This window comes from Alligator sinensis, unplaced genomic scaffold, assembly GCF_000455745.1.
Source record: "Alligator sinensis unplaced genomic scaffold, ASM45574v1 scaffold469_1, whole genome shotgun sequence".
Classification (NCBI taxonomy): Eukaryota; Metazoa; Chordata; order Crocodylia; family Alligatoridae; genus Alligator; species Alligator sinensis.
In genome coordinates, this window is record NW_005841934.1 from 1,703,867 (window position 1) to 1,724,486 (window position 20,620).

At 47.6% G+C, this 20,620-nt stretch overlaps 1 protein-coding gene across 1 annotated transcript in view; it reads right to left on the bottom strand.

Annotated features, from left to right (window-relative positions):
• Nucleotides 1-20,620, bottom strand: part of PTPRG (protein tyrosine phosphatase, receptor type G) — a 349,654-nt gene that overhangs the window by 28,181 nt on the left and 300,853 nt on the right. The window contains exon 14 of the mRNA XM_025199043.1: nucleotides 8,302-8,393. Within this exon, the coding sequence (XP_025054828.1) occupies nucleotides 8,302-8,393 (92 nt within the window). The remainder of the gene's footprint in view (nucleotides 1-8,301; nucleotides 8,394-20,620) is intronic.

Consider the following 20,620-nt stretch of genomic DNA (forward strand, 5'->3'; position numbering starts at 1 on the left):
TTTCCTTTCTCTCTCCCACTCTTCTTTCTTGGCGTCTCTCCTCCGTTCCCTCTGCATAATCCCTTCTCCAGCAAGTCCCAATTCCTCCCAGCCCAACACAGTTCCCCATCCCATTTGATAAATGGGCAGCAATGAACTAGTTCATTATGCTGGCATGTAAATGAGTAAACATCACAATGAGGCTCTTTGGGGAGGGGGACTTCACCCTTCAGAGCTGCTGTGCGAGGCTGCCAGCAGACTCAGGACACGGCGCTGGAGGAGAGGCTTTTCCTTCCCCTCTGGAAAAGTAATGGCATGACCACGAACGTTAGGAACGTCATTAAATGCAATTAAAGAGCTGATTTTTTTTCAGTCAAAGGGTTCATGCATAAAGGGGGGTGGACCTGGCATGGTATGAGGACTTGACTCTTCTGTGACAGTGATCCAGCACATAGTCAAACCGTCTCTGCCTGGAGTCATTTTAAAATCTGGACAACGCGGTCAAACTGAACGCTGACCCTTCCTGCTGCCCAGGCGAGAAGCTCATCTTCGTCCTCCCCGAGGGCCATAGGAAAGAGTAGATGGTTCGGATGGAGGGGGCTGGATCTGGTAGGGGTTGGGGGTCCTGGTGTGGGGAGGCTTTCCAGTCTGGGGTGCGTGGAAAGTATCCCTGATTTCTGGTTCTCTTTTGAAACCAAAAAAGGGGTGTGCTAGGGTAATTTGGCTTCGTATTTTGCCCACTGTAAACTCCATACAGCAGTGTGAACTCTTCTGCTTCACATCTAGCTATTACTGGCTTGGGAGATCTGTGCTGAAATGCATGCTAGCGCACACCGCTCTTTGATAGCATTTGCTCGCAAGATATCTGTCTCACAAGTATCTTTCCTTAACTCTCTCTACCACAAAATGCAAATTGAAGTGGGTCCAGGGAACCTGCTTTTTGCAGGTATCTTGGGGCCACGGGCTTTGTTAAACCTCCCTTCCATCTCAACACAAACGGGCTTCAGCGACCGTAACTCTTTTAGTCAGCTCAGGAGATTAATGGAATCCTATAATGGCTAATTAGGAGCCCTAATAGCGGTTCAATTAATGACTAGAAGGGGCTCCAGAGGTCTAGTGAAAGGGCAATGTGTTATTTGTGTTGGATAGTCAAATCTGAACCTCGACGCGCCCGCTGCTCCTTGGCTGTGGGATCTGCGACTGCTGCAAAGGCGCCACGGGAAGAGAGTGCCACGCGCCGCATGCTGCACGGATGAGACCCACTGCAACCGTCGTGCAGAACGAACCGGAGAGGGCAAAACGGGACCCACGTGCTTGCGGGAAGAGGCTGCATTGCTGATGCCACCTGAGAAAAGGCATTCGCTGGCACTTCAGCTACATACATAAGGACAGACAAAACCTGCCATTTCTCACTCAACTTTCTAGAAGCTGACAAGCGATGGCCGGCATGGCACACGTCGTGTATTCCTGCAGGAGCCAGCATGTGCCCAGGGTAGTAAAAGCAATAAAGCTGGTGTCAGCTCATGTTTAAAGTCTGCATAATTAGCAATCTCATCAGGAACATTTTTTGCCCTCTTCACTGTCCTTAACAAAGCTGCTCTGATGCTTCCTCTGAAGCCATCGGGGCCGGGCTTGAAAGGAAAATAGACTGTCCTACCGGAGGGACACTTCCACACAAGGAGATGCTGGATTCCTTTGCTGCTCCCCAACAGGCTTAGTACTGCTGAACTGGGACAGACTTTTTTGGGTCAGGAGTGAAACGGGGAGGTTTGCAACAAAGAACAGAACAGCAAAGTGCTCTCGACACGTTTTGCAAGGCCGCACAAACTCCTCCTCTCCTGCTTGCTTTCCCTTTCCATCTCGTCCTGCTTTCCTGATGTTCCTCTCACCCTCCCTCCTTCTCACTCCTCATTTCATCACGATCAATAGACATTAATTGCACAGTGCTAAGCTGCTCACCAGGATGCTGAGATGCTCTGTCTTAATTTTCTGCTTTGCATTCCCTAAATAATGAAAAACACCTTGGGTTAAACAAAAACTTGAGAAGGATTCCCACTGCCTGGCGTGGCCGCCCAGTGCGGCGCTTCCCTGGGTAAGCCTTCTTCTATCCGCTCCCTCCGCTGCCTTTGTGAAAATGTAAAGAAAAAAAAAATCTCAGCAAAGGAAAAAAAAATCTCTGCTGGAATTTGTCTGATCCCTGCGCGTGTCGAGGATGTTCTGTTCAAGGACAGCATGGCTCGATTCGTTAAATAACATATTTCTAGCAAGAACGTGACAGAAGTGTTAGCACATTGCTGGGGGGGGGGAAAGCATTTTTCTGACTGATCATGTTGTCTTGCAATACAAAAGAAAGCCAGAATGCTTGTAACTGCATCATAACAATATCCATTCACTTATGAGAAAATAAAATCGCAGACGTGGCTTTTATACCGGTAGGATATTGGTTCATCTTTTTTCTACAGAGGTCATATCTGCATAAATATTAAAGTGAGGCAACACAGCGGGTGTCATCCCCTGCGCTTAAACTACATGCTGAAAGCCCTTTAAATGTTGGCACCCTGCTGAAGTTAGTGACCTTAGAATTATTAAGATGAATTATAATTGCTCAGAGCCAAGTACCAAGAGACAATTCCTTGTTAACTTGCACACTACTTGAATTAGAAGTGTTTACCAATTATTATCGTTTCCTCCATGAAACGTATAGTTCAACATGAATACAGGCAAGAAGATTTATTATGAAAACATTCATGCTTATGAAAGCCTCGATGCTTGGGTACACTATGAAAACTGCACAAAACAGCTAGCAGCAGATTATTATTACCCGTGCATTGTAATTACCTATACATTATAATCAGATGTAATAATCAGAGGGCAGATTTCTGATGAAGGAGAGAGGCACAGGATAGGGAGGATCACTTGCATTGTACACGCCTGGACGCTAATCACTGGTGCAAGAGTTACGTTCATCTCACTTGCTTCAAGATTACTTTAATACAGCGCCATTAGTCATATGCCAATCGCCGTGATATGAATTACACAAATCACGCTAATGTGGAGTTTAAAACCACACGCATGTTTCCTACATTGTGTTGTCATTCATTATAAATGAAACAGCAATTCATGCTCTCAGGCGGAAAGGAGAGGTCAAACCCATAGTATTCATTTTCATCTCCCAGAATGAAATGATTTGAGCTTTCCATTTACCTACACATTAAAAATGGCTTTATTTGCTGTAGCTAAGTGATACAACTGGGATACAACTAGCAACTGCTAGTAATCCCATATATTTCCATCCTAAGGTCCCAATTCTGCCATCTCAGGCTTATATATCTAAGCCTGTGAGCAGTCCCATTCAAATCAGTGGGGCAATATATGAGTTTAATGGTAAGCACTCGTACCAGTGTTTAGACAGCGGAGCCTGAACGCTGGAAAACAACATACTGGGTTTTTCCTCCCAGCCTAAGCCATTTTGTTGCATTTGTTGAACCTATTCAGACCTATTATGAGTAGTGTTTTGCATGTATATAAAATGCAGATATAGAAAGAATATCTCTATGCTTATATATTTATATGTGCATGTGTGTGTGCATGCACGCACACTATATATATATATATATATATATATATATATATATATATGTGTGTGTGTGTGTGTGTGTGTGTGTGTGTGTGTGTGTGTGTATAGTGTGCGTGCATGCATGCACACATGCACATATATATGAATATATATATGTGCATGCACATATGCGTGAATATATATTCACACACACATATACACACACACATACATACACACACACGGCTGTGAAGCTACACCCAGACTATGCTGTGTCTTCCTCTCTTCATGCTGATTCAAGCTTCAGGAAGGGGATGAAAAGAGTAATCAGTTGATTCAGGAGTTGAACCCTAGGGCTAAACACGGCACAAGATTTGAGTCCTACCACACTTCTCTGTTGGGGGACGCAGCCATGTGCGTGTGGAGTTACACGCCTGGACACTACCCGGTGCTGCAGACTATCTGCAGGGCGAAGGGCGGGCTGGGTCACTGAGCTGACCCCTCCGGTATTTTCCGTGGTCTGAAGAGATTATAAGAGAAACGTGTCCTTCAGGCTGGGAGCCGTGGTACGGTGAAGGGAAGCATTTCCTTCCCGAATGCAAGGTGGTGCCTGTATTTCCGGGGTTGCCCCAGGTCTAGGGTGGGACGAAGGCCCCTCCTCTTCCCTGTAATTCGAAAATGCCAGGAGGGGAAGCTGCTTCCCCTGGTTTGAGACCTCCTCCACCACAGCCCTGGGAAGTAACTCTCCAGGGAGCGCGAGTTTGGGAGGTTGTTCTGTTACCCGTTATTTTAATCTGTCTTTATTTTTATCTGGTTTTACTGTAAGCTGCTTTGAGCTGTTCTTAAGGAGGGCAGCAAATACATCTCATACACAGATAAATGAGCTTTGCCCTCCCACCCCCGGTTGTGCTATTTCAGCTCAGTGTTCCGGGGGGCTCTTGCTCGACTTCAACACCAGCAAGACTAAGGAGCTGGGAGGACAGGACTCCCTGCCCATTAATGGTGTTGATACTGTGTCTTGATGCACTTTACTTCACCCGACTCAAGCCAGCCTTTGCTTATGGAGAGGGCAATCCTTGCTATGGGATGCTGAACAGCTTGTCAGAGCTTCCCCGGGATCACAGCCACTTCCATCCCCAGTGCTTTGGCAATACACAAAAGCAGTTCCTGGAGTTATCCAAGACCATCGTGCGCTGGTCCTGGTGCCGAGGGTGCAAGAGGACCGCAGGTAATCCTGGCAGGTGGTTGTGATGTCCTGCTCCCAGATGCAGTTCCTCTTGATACTCTGGTGTTGCTGGTCTGGCCAGGGAGCCTGGTGGGGAGAGCGACTTGCTCTTTGAATGTGGAGGAGATGGACTCTGATGCCCAACAGAGCGGATTTGGGAACCCCATGTGTGTACTATATGGCTCACCTCATCTGTCCCGTCCAGCAGAGTCGTGGTAGGCCGGTGCTGCAAGGAATCCAAGCATCTCTGGGACATCAGTCCCCTTCCCGGGGGGAGAGGGCTCTGCTTGAAGACGCACGATGGGGAGCACCAATGCAACAGGCATTCCTGGGGAAGCACCAAGGCAACAGGCATGCCTGGTTCAGGGGGCCGCACCTGTACTCCTCATTGCCCCCTGCCTGCCGTCACCATCTGTGATGCACAGGGATAATTCTGCTGCTGCTGCCCTTCAGCAAATCCAGTCTTGTGATATGAGGAAAATGCTCATCTAGAGCATGAGGCTTGCAACTAGGGGAGGAAGAGCTCAAGTCTGTAGGTAAATCAGCTCTTCCTGTGAGCTGTGGGACCCTGCCGACGGAGGGGACAGGCGTGGAAGCGCCGTAACTTGCAGCACATGCTGCCCCAGCTGGAAAGCAGGGGAAGGCAGAGGTGGCTTATTTATGACTGCACACTTGCAAAGAGACCCATGCAGAATCAAGCAGCTGAGGAGAGGAAGACAGAGAAGCTGGGGAAATAATTGCATGCACCACGATGGCAGTTCAGAGATTTGCCCCCTCGGGGCAAGCTTGTAAATGAGACTGATGCCGCGTTTAGGCTCACGCGTCCCTCACGATAGCCAGGGGCTGATTCAGCTAATGATACCTCCCTTTGTCCTGTGCGTCTCTAGATCAAGCAGTGCAGATAATTATGAATTATTATATGGGCATTCAGTCTCAGGGCAAAATTTGCATAGCTAAGTGTATGCCTGTGGGTGATGTGGTTTCATGCTCAATAATTAAGTACGTTTCTGCAGTGGGAAGTGAGGCAGGAAAAGGGTAGAAGCCACTCCTCTCTTCCATGATTTTCCTGCTCGTGGACCTGTAAGGCGCCGTAATGAGGCAGGAGCTACTGCTGGATGAGGAGGTTGCTGGGGATTTTAGAGGTCTTGGAGCAGGAAAAACGCGGGGTCCTGGCAAAGCTAGTGCATGTCTCTAAAGCAGCGGGGCTAAATTGCTGTAGCCAAGCCCGTGTGTGTAGCTGGGAGAGGAATCTGGTCCACTCCATTCAAGCAAACAGTCGCACAGCTCCATGGGGACCTATTTAAATATCTTTTAAGGTACTGCCTGGGATATCACAACCTAAAAAGGTTAGCTTGAAGAGCTCACTTTCATTTAAAACATCCCTTCTCTTACTTCCAGGATCAATTACGCAGCTTCCAGAAGGAAAGTTCAAAAACAGCATCATTTCATCAGCATGATATGGGAACCGAAGGGGGATTTTGCCATTTACCCTTTCTAATATCCTTCAGCAGGATTGCCGCGTGGGGGCTGCGTTTCAGGATGAAGGAGCTGATTAGCCAGGGGACAGGGGAAGGGAGCAGGCCTCTGGACCGCTCTGACGGACTAAACATCCTTTTCATGCCACACTGCTATCTTGCAGTGGGAAAGGCAGGTCAAGCATGAGCGCATGAGGCACAGAAGTGGCATGAAGCTCAGCCACTGACCAACCTTGTGGCCTTGGGCATGTCATCTAGTCACTACGGGTCTCAATTTACCCTTTTTTAAAAGCAGTGTCATACCCCTTACTTCATGGAGTGTTAACCTAACCTTGTGGGAAGCACGCTTTGAGATCCTCAGCTGGGTGTAAAGTGCAAGCAGTTGCTGTTATAGTTCCCATTATTCCTATTATTAGTAGTATCAACACCAGAAAACCGGTGGGTCAAGCTTAACTCAGTGAGCTCTGTCCCCATCATCCACCTAGCACCAAATCAGCCGGTCTCTCTGCATGCAGGCATTTCAATAAGAAAGGCCAAAGATTGTGGGTCTAAACCAGGTGGATCGGGGCTGAAGGTGAAGGGTAAGGAGAGCAAAATATGATCCGCCCAGTTTAGACAGGGCTTTGCACCAACCAGTCAGATACAAACCCAAGCCCCTTCTAGTAACTTCCAAGGAGGCATCACACGTGAGGACTGGCAAAGGCAGGGCAGTGATCAGTAGATTTGATTGCAAGAGCAGCCTAGCTCAGAAAAGATATTATTACTTGCAGCATTGATGTTTCCTATAATGGGAGACAAGGCAGTGGCACAGAGCTCCTGGATACCCATCACAGTGGACCTGGGATGGCAACATCTCATGCCTACGTACCACTAAGGAGGAAGAGGGGGATAGTGGGTCCTTATTAGCAAAAGTATGTGGGTCTCTATATGCTTTTCCCATTGCATGTTCCACTGATAAGGACAGAGGACGATAGTAACTTTTGGTTTCTAGAGAGATAGGACTCAGACTACTATCGAGAGCATGGTACAAATCACCGAACATTTCACATAAGGAGAGAAAAGCTAATGTTTCATGTTAACTCCCTTAGGAGTGTTTAAAATTGTCACCCTTGAAGGTTAGATATACAATCATGAATGCAATTATGAAAAATTTAACTAGATGCTTTCCCTCTCCTAATGAGGATATTTCTTCAGTGTCTCTTTTCCTAGACTGTTAGAGACAGTCTTTGAAAGTCTTTGTTAAAATTAATTTAATAACTGCAGTCTGAAGCCTAGAGCTGTCAAACCAAAATTATGGAACAGGAGAAGGAAACAGAGGAAAAACATGTCATCCTGCCACAGCAAGTCAGATCCCTCTTTGTGCAACTAGACTCGTGATAACACGCTGTACATTTTACTTGTGTCACCAAGACTGAATACTACCGTACGAGGCAGGTACTGCAAAGGCTCTGCCATTGCTGCAGCTGCAAAAGTTTTGGGGTTTCTTTTTTGTCATCCTCATTGAAAGGGAAACAACTTGGTGCAGCTGGTAATACCGAGAGAAACTGCCTCACGTGGATGGCACGGAGGCACTGCCTGCTTTCAACTTCATTCCAGTTCAGCTGAGGGAAGAAGCCGGACTGTATAGCTTGAATATTACAACTTTAAATCCACTTGGATGCTCTGTCTGTGCACAGTCCCCTCCTCTCTTGCTAATTCAATAAGGAGCAAAGCTACACCTGGAAAAGGTGGGCGCAACCTCTCCGGTGAAGCCAGTGGAGTTGTTCGCACCAGGGTCCTCTGAACCCGTAAAGCCAGGCTTTATTATCTCTAAAGAAAGTATCACTTCTAACAAAGTTCCTCCAGGATGTGCAGTGATCTGTGAGAAAAACACACCGGTTCCACTGCCAGAGGCAAGGAGCAAGGCACGCTCATTTAGATGGGATGGCACAGACGTTGCAAAACCTCTACCAAGAGTTAAGACAGCAATCAGCATTTGTCACCGAACCAACGTGACTTTCCCTCCCAGCACAAGTGAGCTGCACCCGGCCACACGCAGCACGAGCAGGAAGCGAGGCCTGCCTTACCTGGAATAGGTATAATGGGAATACTTTCATTGGGGACCACTCGAGGCGAGCTGCTGTCCTCCACATAGAAATGAGCAGTCTGAAAACACTTTCTGCGAAAGGAAGAGAGAAAAAGTTCAGCGGTGTGAAAAATCACATTTGGAGAAGAGCAAAGAGCGCCTGCACGTGTCCTGCCTTTCCACTTCTGGTTCAGACTTTCAGATGTTAAAGCCTTAAATGCTGGTTGGGGAAAACCCACTGAAGCTGCATACAATTATATTGCTGCTTTCAGACCCCGAGGCATTGTACTCACTGATACCTGACACCCGCTCACCAGAAATACACACCGCCCCTCCCCTTTAAGAGCAGGCTACTGCTAAGGATTAGTTACCATAAAATTAAGACCAGTCACTTTAGCATTTGGATCCGGATTTCAAACAGAAAGTTCAGAAAGAAACACTGGCTGCCAGTCCTTTGCCTGCGAGACACAAGCCAATGCATCGTCTCAAACCAAACGAGCACACAAAAATGTTGGGGGGGGGGGGGGGGGGGGGGGAAAAAAGTTGGGGGGGGGGGGGGGGGAGGGAAGGATGCACACTTACTGTAAAACTTTACACTGGGGAACAGTAACTAACACAGAATATCACAGTCAGGTCTTAAAACAGTGACGAATTCAGCTCCTGTAAGCCCAGAAGCAATGCAATCCCCATCACACCCTCCTCTTTCAAATTCTGAATCTCGGCCGCGCCGAGAGAAAATCCCGCTTGGGCCCCACAGCCACGCGCTGAGAAAGGCCCGGGAAGGACAAGTCGCACGCTGCAACACCGCTAGAGACAGGGAAAGACAGACTCGAATGTACCTTGATGCCTTTACCTGTACTTAATGCAAAGCAGAGAGCACCAGCTGGTCATCATAGAGAAGGCACTGAGCAGAAGAGCATGGAGAGAGCCAAGAAGCCTCTGCATGGTGATGTTAACCGAGGCAGGGTTTTCCAACATCAGCGTCACTGCTCATTGCTGACTTAATGAGCTGCTTGGGGCTGGAGCTGAATATTTAATGAGACTTGCTCAGTGTGAGCAGCTATTGTGACAAGTAAAGGGTCTGCTCTCATCTGTCAGGGGCGCTTCACAATAGCTTCCCCGCACCATGAAGAGCCCTGTTATGGCATCGCTTAATGAACTGCTCCTCGGCACCCGGACGGCGTTTGCAGGCGGCCCCGATGAGCTGCCCCTTTAGGAAGTTGCTGTTTCTCCCGCTGAAACATATCTGCACGTACTGGCTGGCAACTTTCTGCCTTGCAGTCTGCTTTTCTGTCATTCTGGGCATTGTGCTCCGCACGGAAAGCCCACTCGGTAGAGCCTGCTTTGCTGACATTGTCAAAGTAATTTGTGCTCCCATTGTTTCCAACGCTGATGCGTGCCAGGGTGCTAAGAAGTCACACTGAAAATCAAATAACTTTTCCAGGCAAAAAACAGGTCTGTACCAGAAGCAAAAATACCTACGGGCGTTTGCTTTCTCTGCGTCTGTACGGGGTGCCTGTGTAACTGCAGCACTATAAATAATACAAGCGCACGGTATAGATGCTCATATACAACTATTGAGATGATATGCAACCAGGAAAGATCATATTTCACAGCAGAGAGAGAGGCATCCCTAAAACACGCTTCTTTTCCAGCCGCCAGGCTGGAGCCGTGCTCAGGTTTTTGCTAGACCAGGCCTCCTTTGCCAGAGAAGCATGGTAAGGTAAAACACGGGAAAGCCCAATATTCGTGATGTGCGGCTCAGCACTTAAAAAAAGAAATTAATTAGTTTGTTTCCTTCCATTTGGAAGAAAAAAAAGGGACAGGAAAAAGCGAGTGCCTTTCTCTTTTGGCAGCATTTTGGACAATGTATACCCTGGGGGCGCAGCGGTGAATAAATCAGTCACACATAAGGAAGAAACTATGAATATGAAACAGGCAAAATGTTCATGGTTTTCATGCATTCAGGGCATTTTTCCCTTGAGTCAACTCCACAGAAAATCCACGGACAGTGTCTCCTGGTAATTGAAACTTTAAGAATATATACAATTTTCCATCTAGCAGTTCAACAGAGACAGACCCTTTCATGTACTGATCCAAGACCGTTTTTTGTTAATAAGCTCACAGGATATATGAAATACAATTCCTTTCTATCCATTTATTCATTCTGTTTTTGCACAGACAAAAAAGCCTTGCCTCATATTGTGCCGTTTAATACCGTCAAGAGATTTTTTTTCCCCCATAAAAAGCATTAAATTGTTTATGTAAACGCACAGTCCCATTGGGTGGTGTGCATAACGCGGAGAGGAGTACACCGAGCATCTCGTGCCGTGAGATAGTTACAGTTTTTGTAATTTCAGCAAACGAGCTCTTAGCATATGGAGTTGGCGGCGATAAATCATGCCATGGACAAATCTCTCTCTCTTGCATGGATGGCTGCTTATAGCTGTTGTTGAAAACTTCATTACCACACAGCTTGACCCCACCACCTTTTCTAGCCACAAGCACATCGCTCTGCAATATACTCTGTGCGCACCCGAATGCACGGATGCCGGTTATCTCTCTGGAGCACGGGTCGGGGTTACTACACCACTTACTGGAACCAAGATCTGTAATGGAAGTGAAGTGCGCTCTCCCGCTCCAGGCAGACGAGGTTCCTGGGGTAGATGTGATATCTTTTATGAGACCAACTAAATAGCTGTCTTTGAGATCTTTTATGAGACCAACTAAATCTTTTATGAGACCAACTAAATTGTTCTTTGCAAGCTTTCGGGCACAAACACCCTTCTTCAGGCATATCTGTTGGGGAAGGGTGTTTGTACCTGAAAGCTTGCAAAGAACAATTTTTCCAACTGTTTAATTAGTCTCATAAAAGATATCGCATCTGCCCCAAGAACTTGCCTGCCGATGTCCTTAGCCCAACACGGCTATAACCAACAACCCCTCTCCCCCTCTAAACCCCTTTCCATGTGCTCGTGACTTTGTAAGCTCCTCCTCGGCTTTAATGTCCTCAGCTTCGTCTCTGCTGCAGCTGAATTTTATGAGAAAGGCAAGAAAAAATTGGAGGCCAGGAACCCACCCATCCAGGGCACGCAGAGATGATGCAGGGCGCCCCTCGGCCTCCAAGAGCCGGGAATTTTGCAGGGTGACACTTCACACGCACCTATGCCTGCACGAGGCCTAGTTTCCAGACTAATGTGATAAGAAATAAGTTTTTTAATGAGTCCTACAACCTCTTGGCAAGAAATTTCTATCGAGAATCAGTTCCGGGCACATCTTTTCTTAAATCCCCTCTAGGGAGCTCCCATAGGGTGCTGACAGCTATGGTTTGCCCCGCTCCTGGCGTGGGATCATGGTGTGGTCAGTTAGGGGAAGGGAGAAGAGATGCGAAGGGGCGATATTGAGGTCCAGCGTGTTCCAACAACTGTGGCTTAGAGTAGCCCCGACGCCCCAAAACCTCTACTATACTTGCAACGAGACAGTCGCTGCCTCGCCAAGCTGCAGCCTGAACAGACACAGCAAGACAGAGGGGCGAGGCAGAGCCCGAGCGAGGGGAGGTGACATATCCCAAGGACCCACAACGGTGGCAGAGTTGGGATCCAGTCCACGACCACAGCCAGCAGACCGCGTGCGTGCATGTGTGCAATAACAGCAATTGCTGGATCAGGACCAGGACTGGTGTACATTTAGCTTCAAACTGACTGTGTGTGCAAGACAGGGAAGCTACAAGGGCAGCCAGGGGCAATATGTGCGCTCGGGATTTTCCCTGATACCCACACAAACTTGGGAGGGAGCCGCCTTCATTTTCAATGGGATTCATTCTTGTTGCAAACTGACCAACTAGTTCAGAAGTGCAGAAACCCTTTTACAAAATGGGCTTTATAGAAAAGCAAAGCAAATGACAGTCTTAATGTCGAGTCTAGAGTATCCCAGGCAGCACACGTCTTTCCGGCAAAGAACCAAGGACTCTGTTGTCTCTGAGATCCGTGAAGGAGACCCCTTCCCTAAGCCCCATATGGTTTTCTGGCAGCTTTTCCCTGGGGCAGAATAACCATGCGAGATCCCACAGACCAGATGCACAATTGTCACAGATGCAGAAAGTAATCCGCTATGAGAGCAGCCTCCCCGCAGAACGGGAAGGGTGGAAGCACGTGGAAATCTATCTACCACTACCGTCTTGCACTCCCCTGGCTTTTTGTAGACAGTAACAGCTAATTATTATTAAAGCAAAGTAGGAGAGTGTGAAGCTCAGAGTAATACCACTTAGTTACCGGACTGCAGACACAAAAGTCTGCCAAGAGACCGACTGTTAGCGAGGTTATGCTTTTATATCCGCTTTGCTTGGCAAAGTCAGTTGTTTGCTGATAACTTTCTCACAACCGCCATGTACTTGGTAATTCTGGCATGCACAACACGCTGCTTTGATTATTAATAAACCATGAGCAGCTCCCCGTCTACCCCGATCCTGAGGACAGGTGGAGCGCTGGACCACTATGACTGCCTGCAGGTGAGCACGCGGTTACCTCCCTCCAGATGCTCAGTTCCTGGGACCTAGCTCTGCCTCCGATACAAACGTGCAGCTTCTACCGAAGACGAACGGGAGCCCTGGGAATAGATCTGAAGGCAACTGCTGGCTCTTACTCCTTTGTAGTCGTATCCTCAGCATCCATGGCTCCAAGCAGAGGGGGAAGGGACACATATGGCTCTGCACCAGCTGATGCTGGGGCTAGGGAAAGGGTGATGAAGAAGGGGGGGCGACAGGCTCCGAGGCGGCCGGCTGCAGCCACAAGAATACCGGTGATAACATGGTATACGATCAAAAGGGGACTTCGCCAACTTCTGGGAGACTCATCCACAGCTGGGCTGTGTGCACTATGGCCCAGCTGTGCCAATGCAGGGCTTGTGTTGCACAAGAAGGACCCCTTGACTGACTTTGTGAAGCACCTCCGACAGTCAGTGCGATGCTGCACTTTCCTCCTGGCCGCTGCAAGGCCAGCCAGGTGTGCGCTGCTTTCTTCTTCTCTGCTTCACGACAGCCCCCAGGAGCCCTAGTCACGGAGTATACCATGTCCAGGTGAGCCCGTCCTAGGGCAAAGCTGCAAAAGCAGCACCGTGAATTCCTGCTTCCTCGGCCACGTTAGCAAGTGCAAGCCTTGCCCCGCCGGGTGCCCTGCTCCCCTGGATTTCACTGAGATGCACAGAGGAGCTACCAGCCGGTTCCAGCACCCCAGCCCACTCCCACGCTGATGCGTGTCGGGATTACGGGCGGTGGGTCACGCAGCTGACCGCAGCTTTTCTAAAAGGCAGCCTGATCTAGAAGACTGGATGCCGGGCCGGGAGTCAGGACACCTGGGCTGTAAGTCCTGGTTCTGCAATGGGCCTGCTGCATGACCTTGAATGCAGGCGGGGCTGTCACCCAAATGGCTCATTAGCCACAAAACAAAATCTGAATGCAGTGGCTGAGTGCCGCGTGGCAGATCGTTCCTGGTTTGCCCACACTTTCCTCTGAAGCATCCTGTGCTGGCCAGGCTGGAAAACAGGATGCTAGACCAGGCAAGACCACCAGCTGCCTTCAGCCTAGCGGTCCTTATATTCTGGATTGCTACTGTCAGACCTGAAGACAGGACAAACGGAGGAAGTGCCACGTGCCTCGTGGTGGAAATAACGAGTGCTTGTCGTGAAGAAAGAAGCAGAACAAAAAAGCATTCCTAGCTGACGAGTAGCCTACTTGTGTCCTGAAAATTCATGATAAAAATTATGACCGTGGTCAGAAACGTCTCTGGTTCTCCAGCAGCTTTCAGGTCTGGTTGTGAAGCTAAAAGCAACTTGAACCTTTCTCCTTTACCGAATGCCTTTCAGTGCCTTGGATTAGTAGGAAGAATTCAGCCTGTGGTTAATGAGTTTTGCTTCATTTTTACTTTACCTTTTCTCCTCCTCTTGAACTCCTTTGAGTTCCCCAAGTTTTTAGAAACTCTGGGAGAAAACTGCACAGAAAGTTTTCCTTCTGTGAAAGTTTCCCTTGTCCTTTTGGGAAGTCTGTCATCTAACCGGGACAAAGGTTTGGTTCTGACATCCGTATCTGTCACAGCACAAAGCAAGGCATCAAAGCTGCGAGAGAAAGAGAAAGCTGTATCCTCGATCAGGGATTGCAAAGCCGTTCAAAATCCCAGAGATAGCCTGTCTGCAGTGCACGGGATAGCGAGAGAGGCAGTTTCCTGAATGCAGATTCACTACAGGGAAAAGTATTTCATCCTCTCAGTCAGCCACGTTGCAAAGTTTCCCTGTAAATGTGGTCAGGAACAGTATCTGGTCAGCGGGTGCATCTACATACTCATTAATGTGCCATAGTTACTGTGCATTAAGCTTAGTACTTGCATAACCAAGTAGTAAATCAATGCACAGTAACAGGTGCTACTGCGCAGTAGCGGTGACACATGCATTTTTCCAGGCACTAACTGCGCAGTAGTCTAATACTGCTGCAAAGTAGTGTATTAACATGGGTTTTGCCTGGCACGCTACTGCGCAGTGTTATTAGCTACTGCACAGTGAGCGTCTTGTGTAGATGCACCCAGTGTGGATGAGCTCAAGCGTACCGGTACTGCACTGCGCTGCCCTTTCCATCAGCTTCACTGCCCCTCCGCGCACGTTTGTCACTGTCGGAACTGGCGATGGCTCCTCAGGACCGCGAAAGAGCAGAAGTGCAGCAAATCAGGACTCCAGCACTGGCAGACCAGCAACCAGAAGCCTGGACGACAGCTGTCTGCAGTCTGCACGGGGCTACAGCCAAGGTCATCGGTCACCGGCTTTTATGAGCAATAAAACTGACTCCAGCTTTAAGAAGAGAGAAAAAAAAGAAAAACCATGCAAGCAAATCTGATCCCATAACCAGCACGGATATCTCTGATATTACATCTATCCTGTCACTGCATGCTAGGAGTACCTGCACCCCGCGTCATGTCAGACAGGGCTGAGATGATCCTTTTTCTGGGAGTATTTCATTTTGGGGGGCTGCTCTGCCGATTTAAAAAAGTCACAAAAGCAGCAGCTAGGTAAAAAGGAAAGATTTACCATGCCGCAGCTTGACAGTGGAATGGGAGAAGGAAGTGGAAGCGTGCTCGGTTTTAGGAGCTGGGCTCCAAACAGAACAAGAAAGATGTCCAAGTCAAACAAGCGAGAAACCGCTGACTTGGCACTATACTTTAAAAGTGGGCACATGGAAAGCAAGGAGTGAATGCGCTGCTGGAGAACAAGGGATGCTCCCCACTGCGCGGAAGGCCGCTTCTCCTGGGCACCTCTTGTGAAGATGGCTCTCCTTTTCCTGCAAACAAACGCATTAAGCTCATGCAGCACTAGTAATGAGAGAGGTTTCCACAGCCCTTGAATGGGTTTCAGAAGTTTCACAGCGTGCCAAGTCTTTGGGACCTTTGTCAAGGGACAATAGTATAGAAGTAGACTGTCCCCGTCATTGTTCTTGGGGCCGGAGGGAAAGGCCTTTACTTACACTGGTAAGCTGTTCGCTAGCCCAGCTCAGAGCCCACCCCACGTTTGTAAAGAGGATGTCCTGCTGCTACGTATAGTGAGACTCTGCAATACGCCTGGAATAACTCTCTTTTTAAGGGCGAAATGCCCTCTTTCTCAGTGAGCTGAATAACGCGACACTAGCCCCTGCAGTAAACACTTGTGACAATACATCGCGCTTGGCCATTTAAACCAGTCCCTCTGGCCGTACAGAACCACACAGATGCCGCTAATCACCCGCCCGCGGACTCGAGGGAAAGCTACGCTTTTCACCCTTAGAAAAGCAAGGGCTTTGTGGAAAAGGAAACCACCTTTAAAAGACATTAGGGCAATAACAATGAAATAGGGTAGCACCTTCAAAGCGCTCGTTAAGGGGGCACAACTTTCTCCAAGATGAAAGCCACCTCTCTGCCTTGTTTCTGCAGATGTTTTTCTGCTTCTGTATTTTGGAAGCTGAGCTAGTGACCGGGAAGCAAATAAGACATGCGGTGTGTTGCTAGAAGAGTTTATCAGTCTGTGTTTTTATGCAGTATTTGAGGCCCTGCATCATATTTTCTGCCCAGAAGTAGTTTGGCTTGTCTCTTGCAGAGACCAAAGGAAGAAAGAGCTGTCCCCCTTCCCAAAAAACCAGTACTTTAATTATATACACACAATGAATACAGCTGAATGAAAACAAGGACATGCCCATGCAAAATATGCTCTTGTTCTGCAAAAGACTGAGCTGTAGGAATGATCCATGTGCAACACCCGTCTCCTGGGTGAAGTCAGTCCGTCATTCAAAGTGGGGAACACGAGGACATTTTTATTCACAGAAGCGTATTATGTTGAAGTGGTGCATTGCACGGCAAAGGTATTCTTGTATGCTCCTTCTAAAACTCACTAAGGCTACAATTTAGACCGTCTTAAGTGTAAAGATCCTCATGTCGTGGATCATCTATTGTTACCGCTGCATGACACCTTGTAGAAAATGGTTGGTAGCTGGGATGCTCCAGCCTCAGAGTAAGTAGGGAGGCTCAGGATAGCACAGACTAAGTTATGGGAACTCAAAGCGGGGGAAAACCCTCAGGTTCATTCTGCTGACGACGTTCTGCTGTTCCCTGCTACCAAATGTCACAGTCTGTAACACGGGTACACACGCTTCATACACATTAGAGGAAAAACATTAACAGCTGCTAGCTGGGAAAAGACAGGGAAGACAACAGGCAGAACAAAAGGAAGTGGGCGGTAATTAAAGTTCTGATCTATTTTAAAGGCATCATCACTTGAAATCTCCAGCTGAAAAACAGTTTGGCAACGAGGGCTCATGTCTTCTTGGTAGAAACCGCTCCGGATTCATGTTTACAGCAGGCACGCATGCTAGGTGTTCGCGTAGATCTCCAAGTTTAAAATCCAGGCATACATCTGCTAACCCTGCAAGGCTGCACAGGATAGGCTTGGGGCAGGTCCTACGGTCAGGGACTGTCTCTCTCTTTGGTGCACAGCACCGAAAACAGGCAGTGGGCAATAAAAAAGATCCTTGTAAAAAGGGATTTGAGTGGTTAAGGCTCTGAAAATTATGACACTTGCGCAGCAGACTTCAATCCGCAAGCCTGTCTGCATTAGCAACACTGTCAGCTGCACAACCAGAGAGTGCCCAGGTGGCCAGGGCTGTAATGCACTCACAAAACTCTTTAACCGCAAATTGTAAGTGGATAAATCTTAGTTTAACCCAGCAGAAACACTTTCCGTGCTTCCTTCTCCCATCTTTCCAGCATCCCCTGAGAACGGCGGAGGCAAATGCGAACTCTAATTTGGGATGACACTAGCCCCTGGAGCACTTGGTAACTAATTATTCTCTTTGTGACCTTTGACAGGGCCAGAAGAGTCTGACTTCTCCCCCCCCCCCCCCCCCCACCTCCCTAAATCAATACTTGCAACATCTGTGTTGGTCGCACTCCACAGCTGCGTGTGGGACTGAGTGGGTTTGCTCATCAGTATTTTCCCCTGGAAGGGAGCGTGCTCCCTGGTGCATGCACTGCTGTTTGCTGTCAAGCTAATACCAGGAGAAAACAGGGTCTAAATACCTCTGGGTAGTCGAACGGTCTAAAGAATGAGGTATGGGTAAGGTACGGAAAAAGACACCTGCATTAATTCTTCCCTCCGTGAGGTGCAGCTTTAGATACCACAACGCAACTCCGCTCTCTCTCTATATTGCAGACTGGGGTTATTCTGCAACTCTGACAAGTCGCTGCGCCTGTCACCTCTGCATCCGACAGGTGAAACCCGTCACGGGCCTTTTCCCGAGCGGCCGGGACCTTTATAGTTCCTTACTTTATAGCTCCAGCAGACTAAGCAGTGTACAACATCAGGTGCAGCCCGCAACACTCGTCTACAACACTGTCCAATGCAGACATCCTAGCAACTCCTGTAACTGTGGAAGATTGTCTTTCACTAGCGAGACACTCTCCGTGCCGATGCAAAACATGTCACATTTGGCACATTGGGTATTATCATCCCAGGACATCAATTCTGTCCAGGCTGGATTTCAGCAGAGTGGTGTTTTTATGTTTTTTAGATAATATTAATTTTAATATTAATTTAGAAATATAGGCATATATTTACAGCCTTCAATTGTGAATAAGGCTTTCCCTCCCCAACAGGGTTTCTGTTTCCCTCTGCTCGCCAGGCAGAGCGTACAGCTCAATGTTCCCTTTGGGTACACGGACACCCATCAAGTCGGAGCCTCTTGGCAGATGTGTGCAGGCACAAAGACCCTTCCCCAAAGAGACCTGCTTGCAAGATCTCTCGGCACAGCAGGTTTGCGAGAGCCGGGCACTGTCACCAATTCAAGGAATATATCCGACGACACACTCCTAAGAGTGAAATGGCATGGAAGCCTCAGTGGGCGCATCTACATGTGCAACTAATGCTATTTGGCTTTACTGCAGAGTAAATTTACTACCTGCATATGAAGGTAGTAAATTTACCATGCCACAGACTAATTTACTGCGCAGTAAGCGTGTGGACAGTGATGCTTTACTGCATGCAGGTTAATCTACAGCGCAGTGAAGTATCTTGTGCAGATATGGCCACTGTTAAGCACAGGCGGCTGCTTTTTTGCCCATGTCCAAAAAGTACTCCTTTTTCCCCTGCAATAGATTCATAGATGTTTGGGTGGGAAGGGACCTTAGCAGATCGAGTCTGACCCCCTGCCCTGAGTAGGCAAGAGCGCTGGGGTCAGACGACCCAGCCAGGTGCATGTCCAGCCTCCTCTTAAAGACCCCCAAGGTAGGGGAGAGCACCACCTCCCTTGGAGCCCATTCCAGATTTTGGCAACCCTCACCATAAAGAAGTTCTTCCTGAAATAGGGGTTATCCTTCTTTCAAATTCAATAATAGAATAGGACAGTCACCCAACATTTCTTTTAGGTGCTTCCTGGGTGGTCACCAACTGGCTTCTATGTAGAAGTTAGCTTAGTTTTTACCTTGCTCTTAGGCACTGCCCATCTTTAGCGAGAAACTCCTTAATTTGTTCAGTATAAGTAATCACTCACTGGGAAGTTACTTCTCTTGTCTTTCTTTCAAGGCTGGAGATGTCTATTGCTTCTGGGACTAAAGAAAGATGGATAACTGGGAATATCATGAAGGCAACTTATTTGACTGGTTTCAGATTCAGTTTATGTAAGGTTAAGGTGCTACTGATTGTTTGTGTGTGCATGTTTCCTTCTTCCATGTCATTCACAATGGTCAAAGTCTTGTCTTTACTGCCTACCCTCTTAAAAAGAAAAGGGAATGGGATGGTTTTTGTAGAATGCTGTATCATTTCTTTTGAAATGGAGGTAAAAAGGTAAAGAGGAGGTCCCTTTGTAAACATAAAAAGATGGGGAAAAAAGGTAGCAGATGCCAAATCATTTCCCAACTAAATGTGAATTTAGGAAACACCATTTGTAATGTTGTATTCTGATAGGGTAAAGTCTATTCATCATCGCACAGAACTGGCAGAGTTTGGTACCCAGATGCTCTTCTTTCTGGGCCATCTTCCTGGAAGCAAAGGTTTGCAAAGGCCCAGATAACAAATCTGCTTTGTTATATGCATCTCTGAGACAGAGGTGCAGGGAATCATTAATCTCATTATCGATCAACGCATTTGGAGATTCTGTTTCTAATGGGGCTGCTGCTAATAAATTACTGACTCTTCATAACTTCAGCAAAGCAGAGATGTCTGGAGACGCACTTTAATTAACGAGTGTCTTGTATTCTAAGGTTAATGAATGTTACAAGGAAAAATAAATATCAGAGACAATAAGCTACTGACCAATGAAACACCGAAGGGAAATATCAGAGCCTATCTCCAGGTTTTTTAAATGGGCGTATTCTTCAGTAAAGCCAACACAGCTCTGCTGATTTACATCAACTGACCAGGTCAGCAGCATTAATGCTTGCTAGCACGATTGCTTCGGTATATCTAACAATAACAGCAACACCCCCCACCCCCACCCCAAGTGAAAAAATGAAACAAATCCAAGGGATTTTAGATTCTTCAAGACTAGAGTTAATACAAAAAACCAAACACAGCATTATGAACAGCCAAGTGAAAGAAAGGAGCACAGGCAAATAAAGACAGTCTCTATTTGGACTCCCTGTCTTTCTTATACCAAATAACTAGTAGCCAGAGAATTTCTGTAGTTGGGGGGGAAAAAACTCCAGAAAAATGAATAAGGTGATGTCATTGCTACTACCCTAATACTCAAGAGACAAGTGACTACAAGAGAGGTCTTGGAGGAGACAGGGATCAGAAAATATTTAAAAAACATATATTTATGA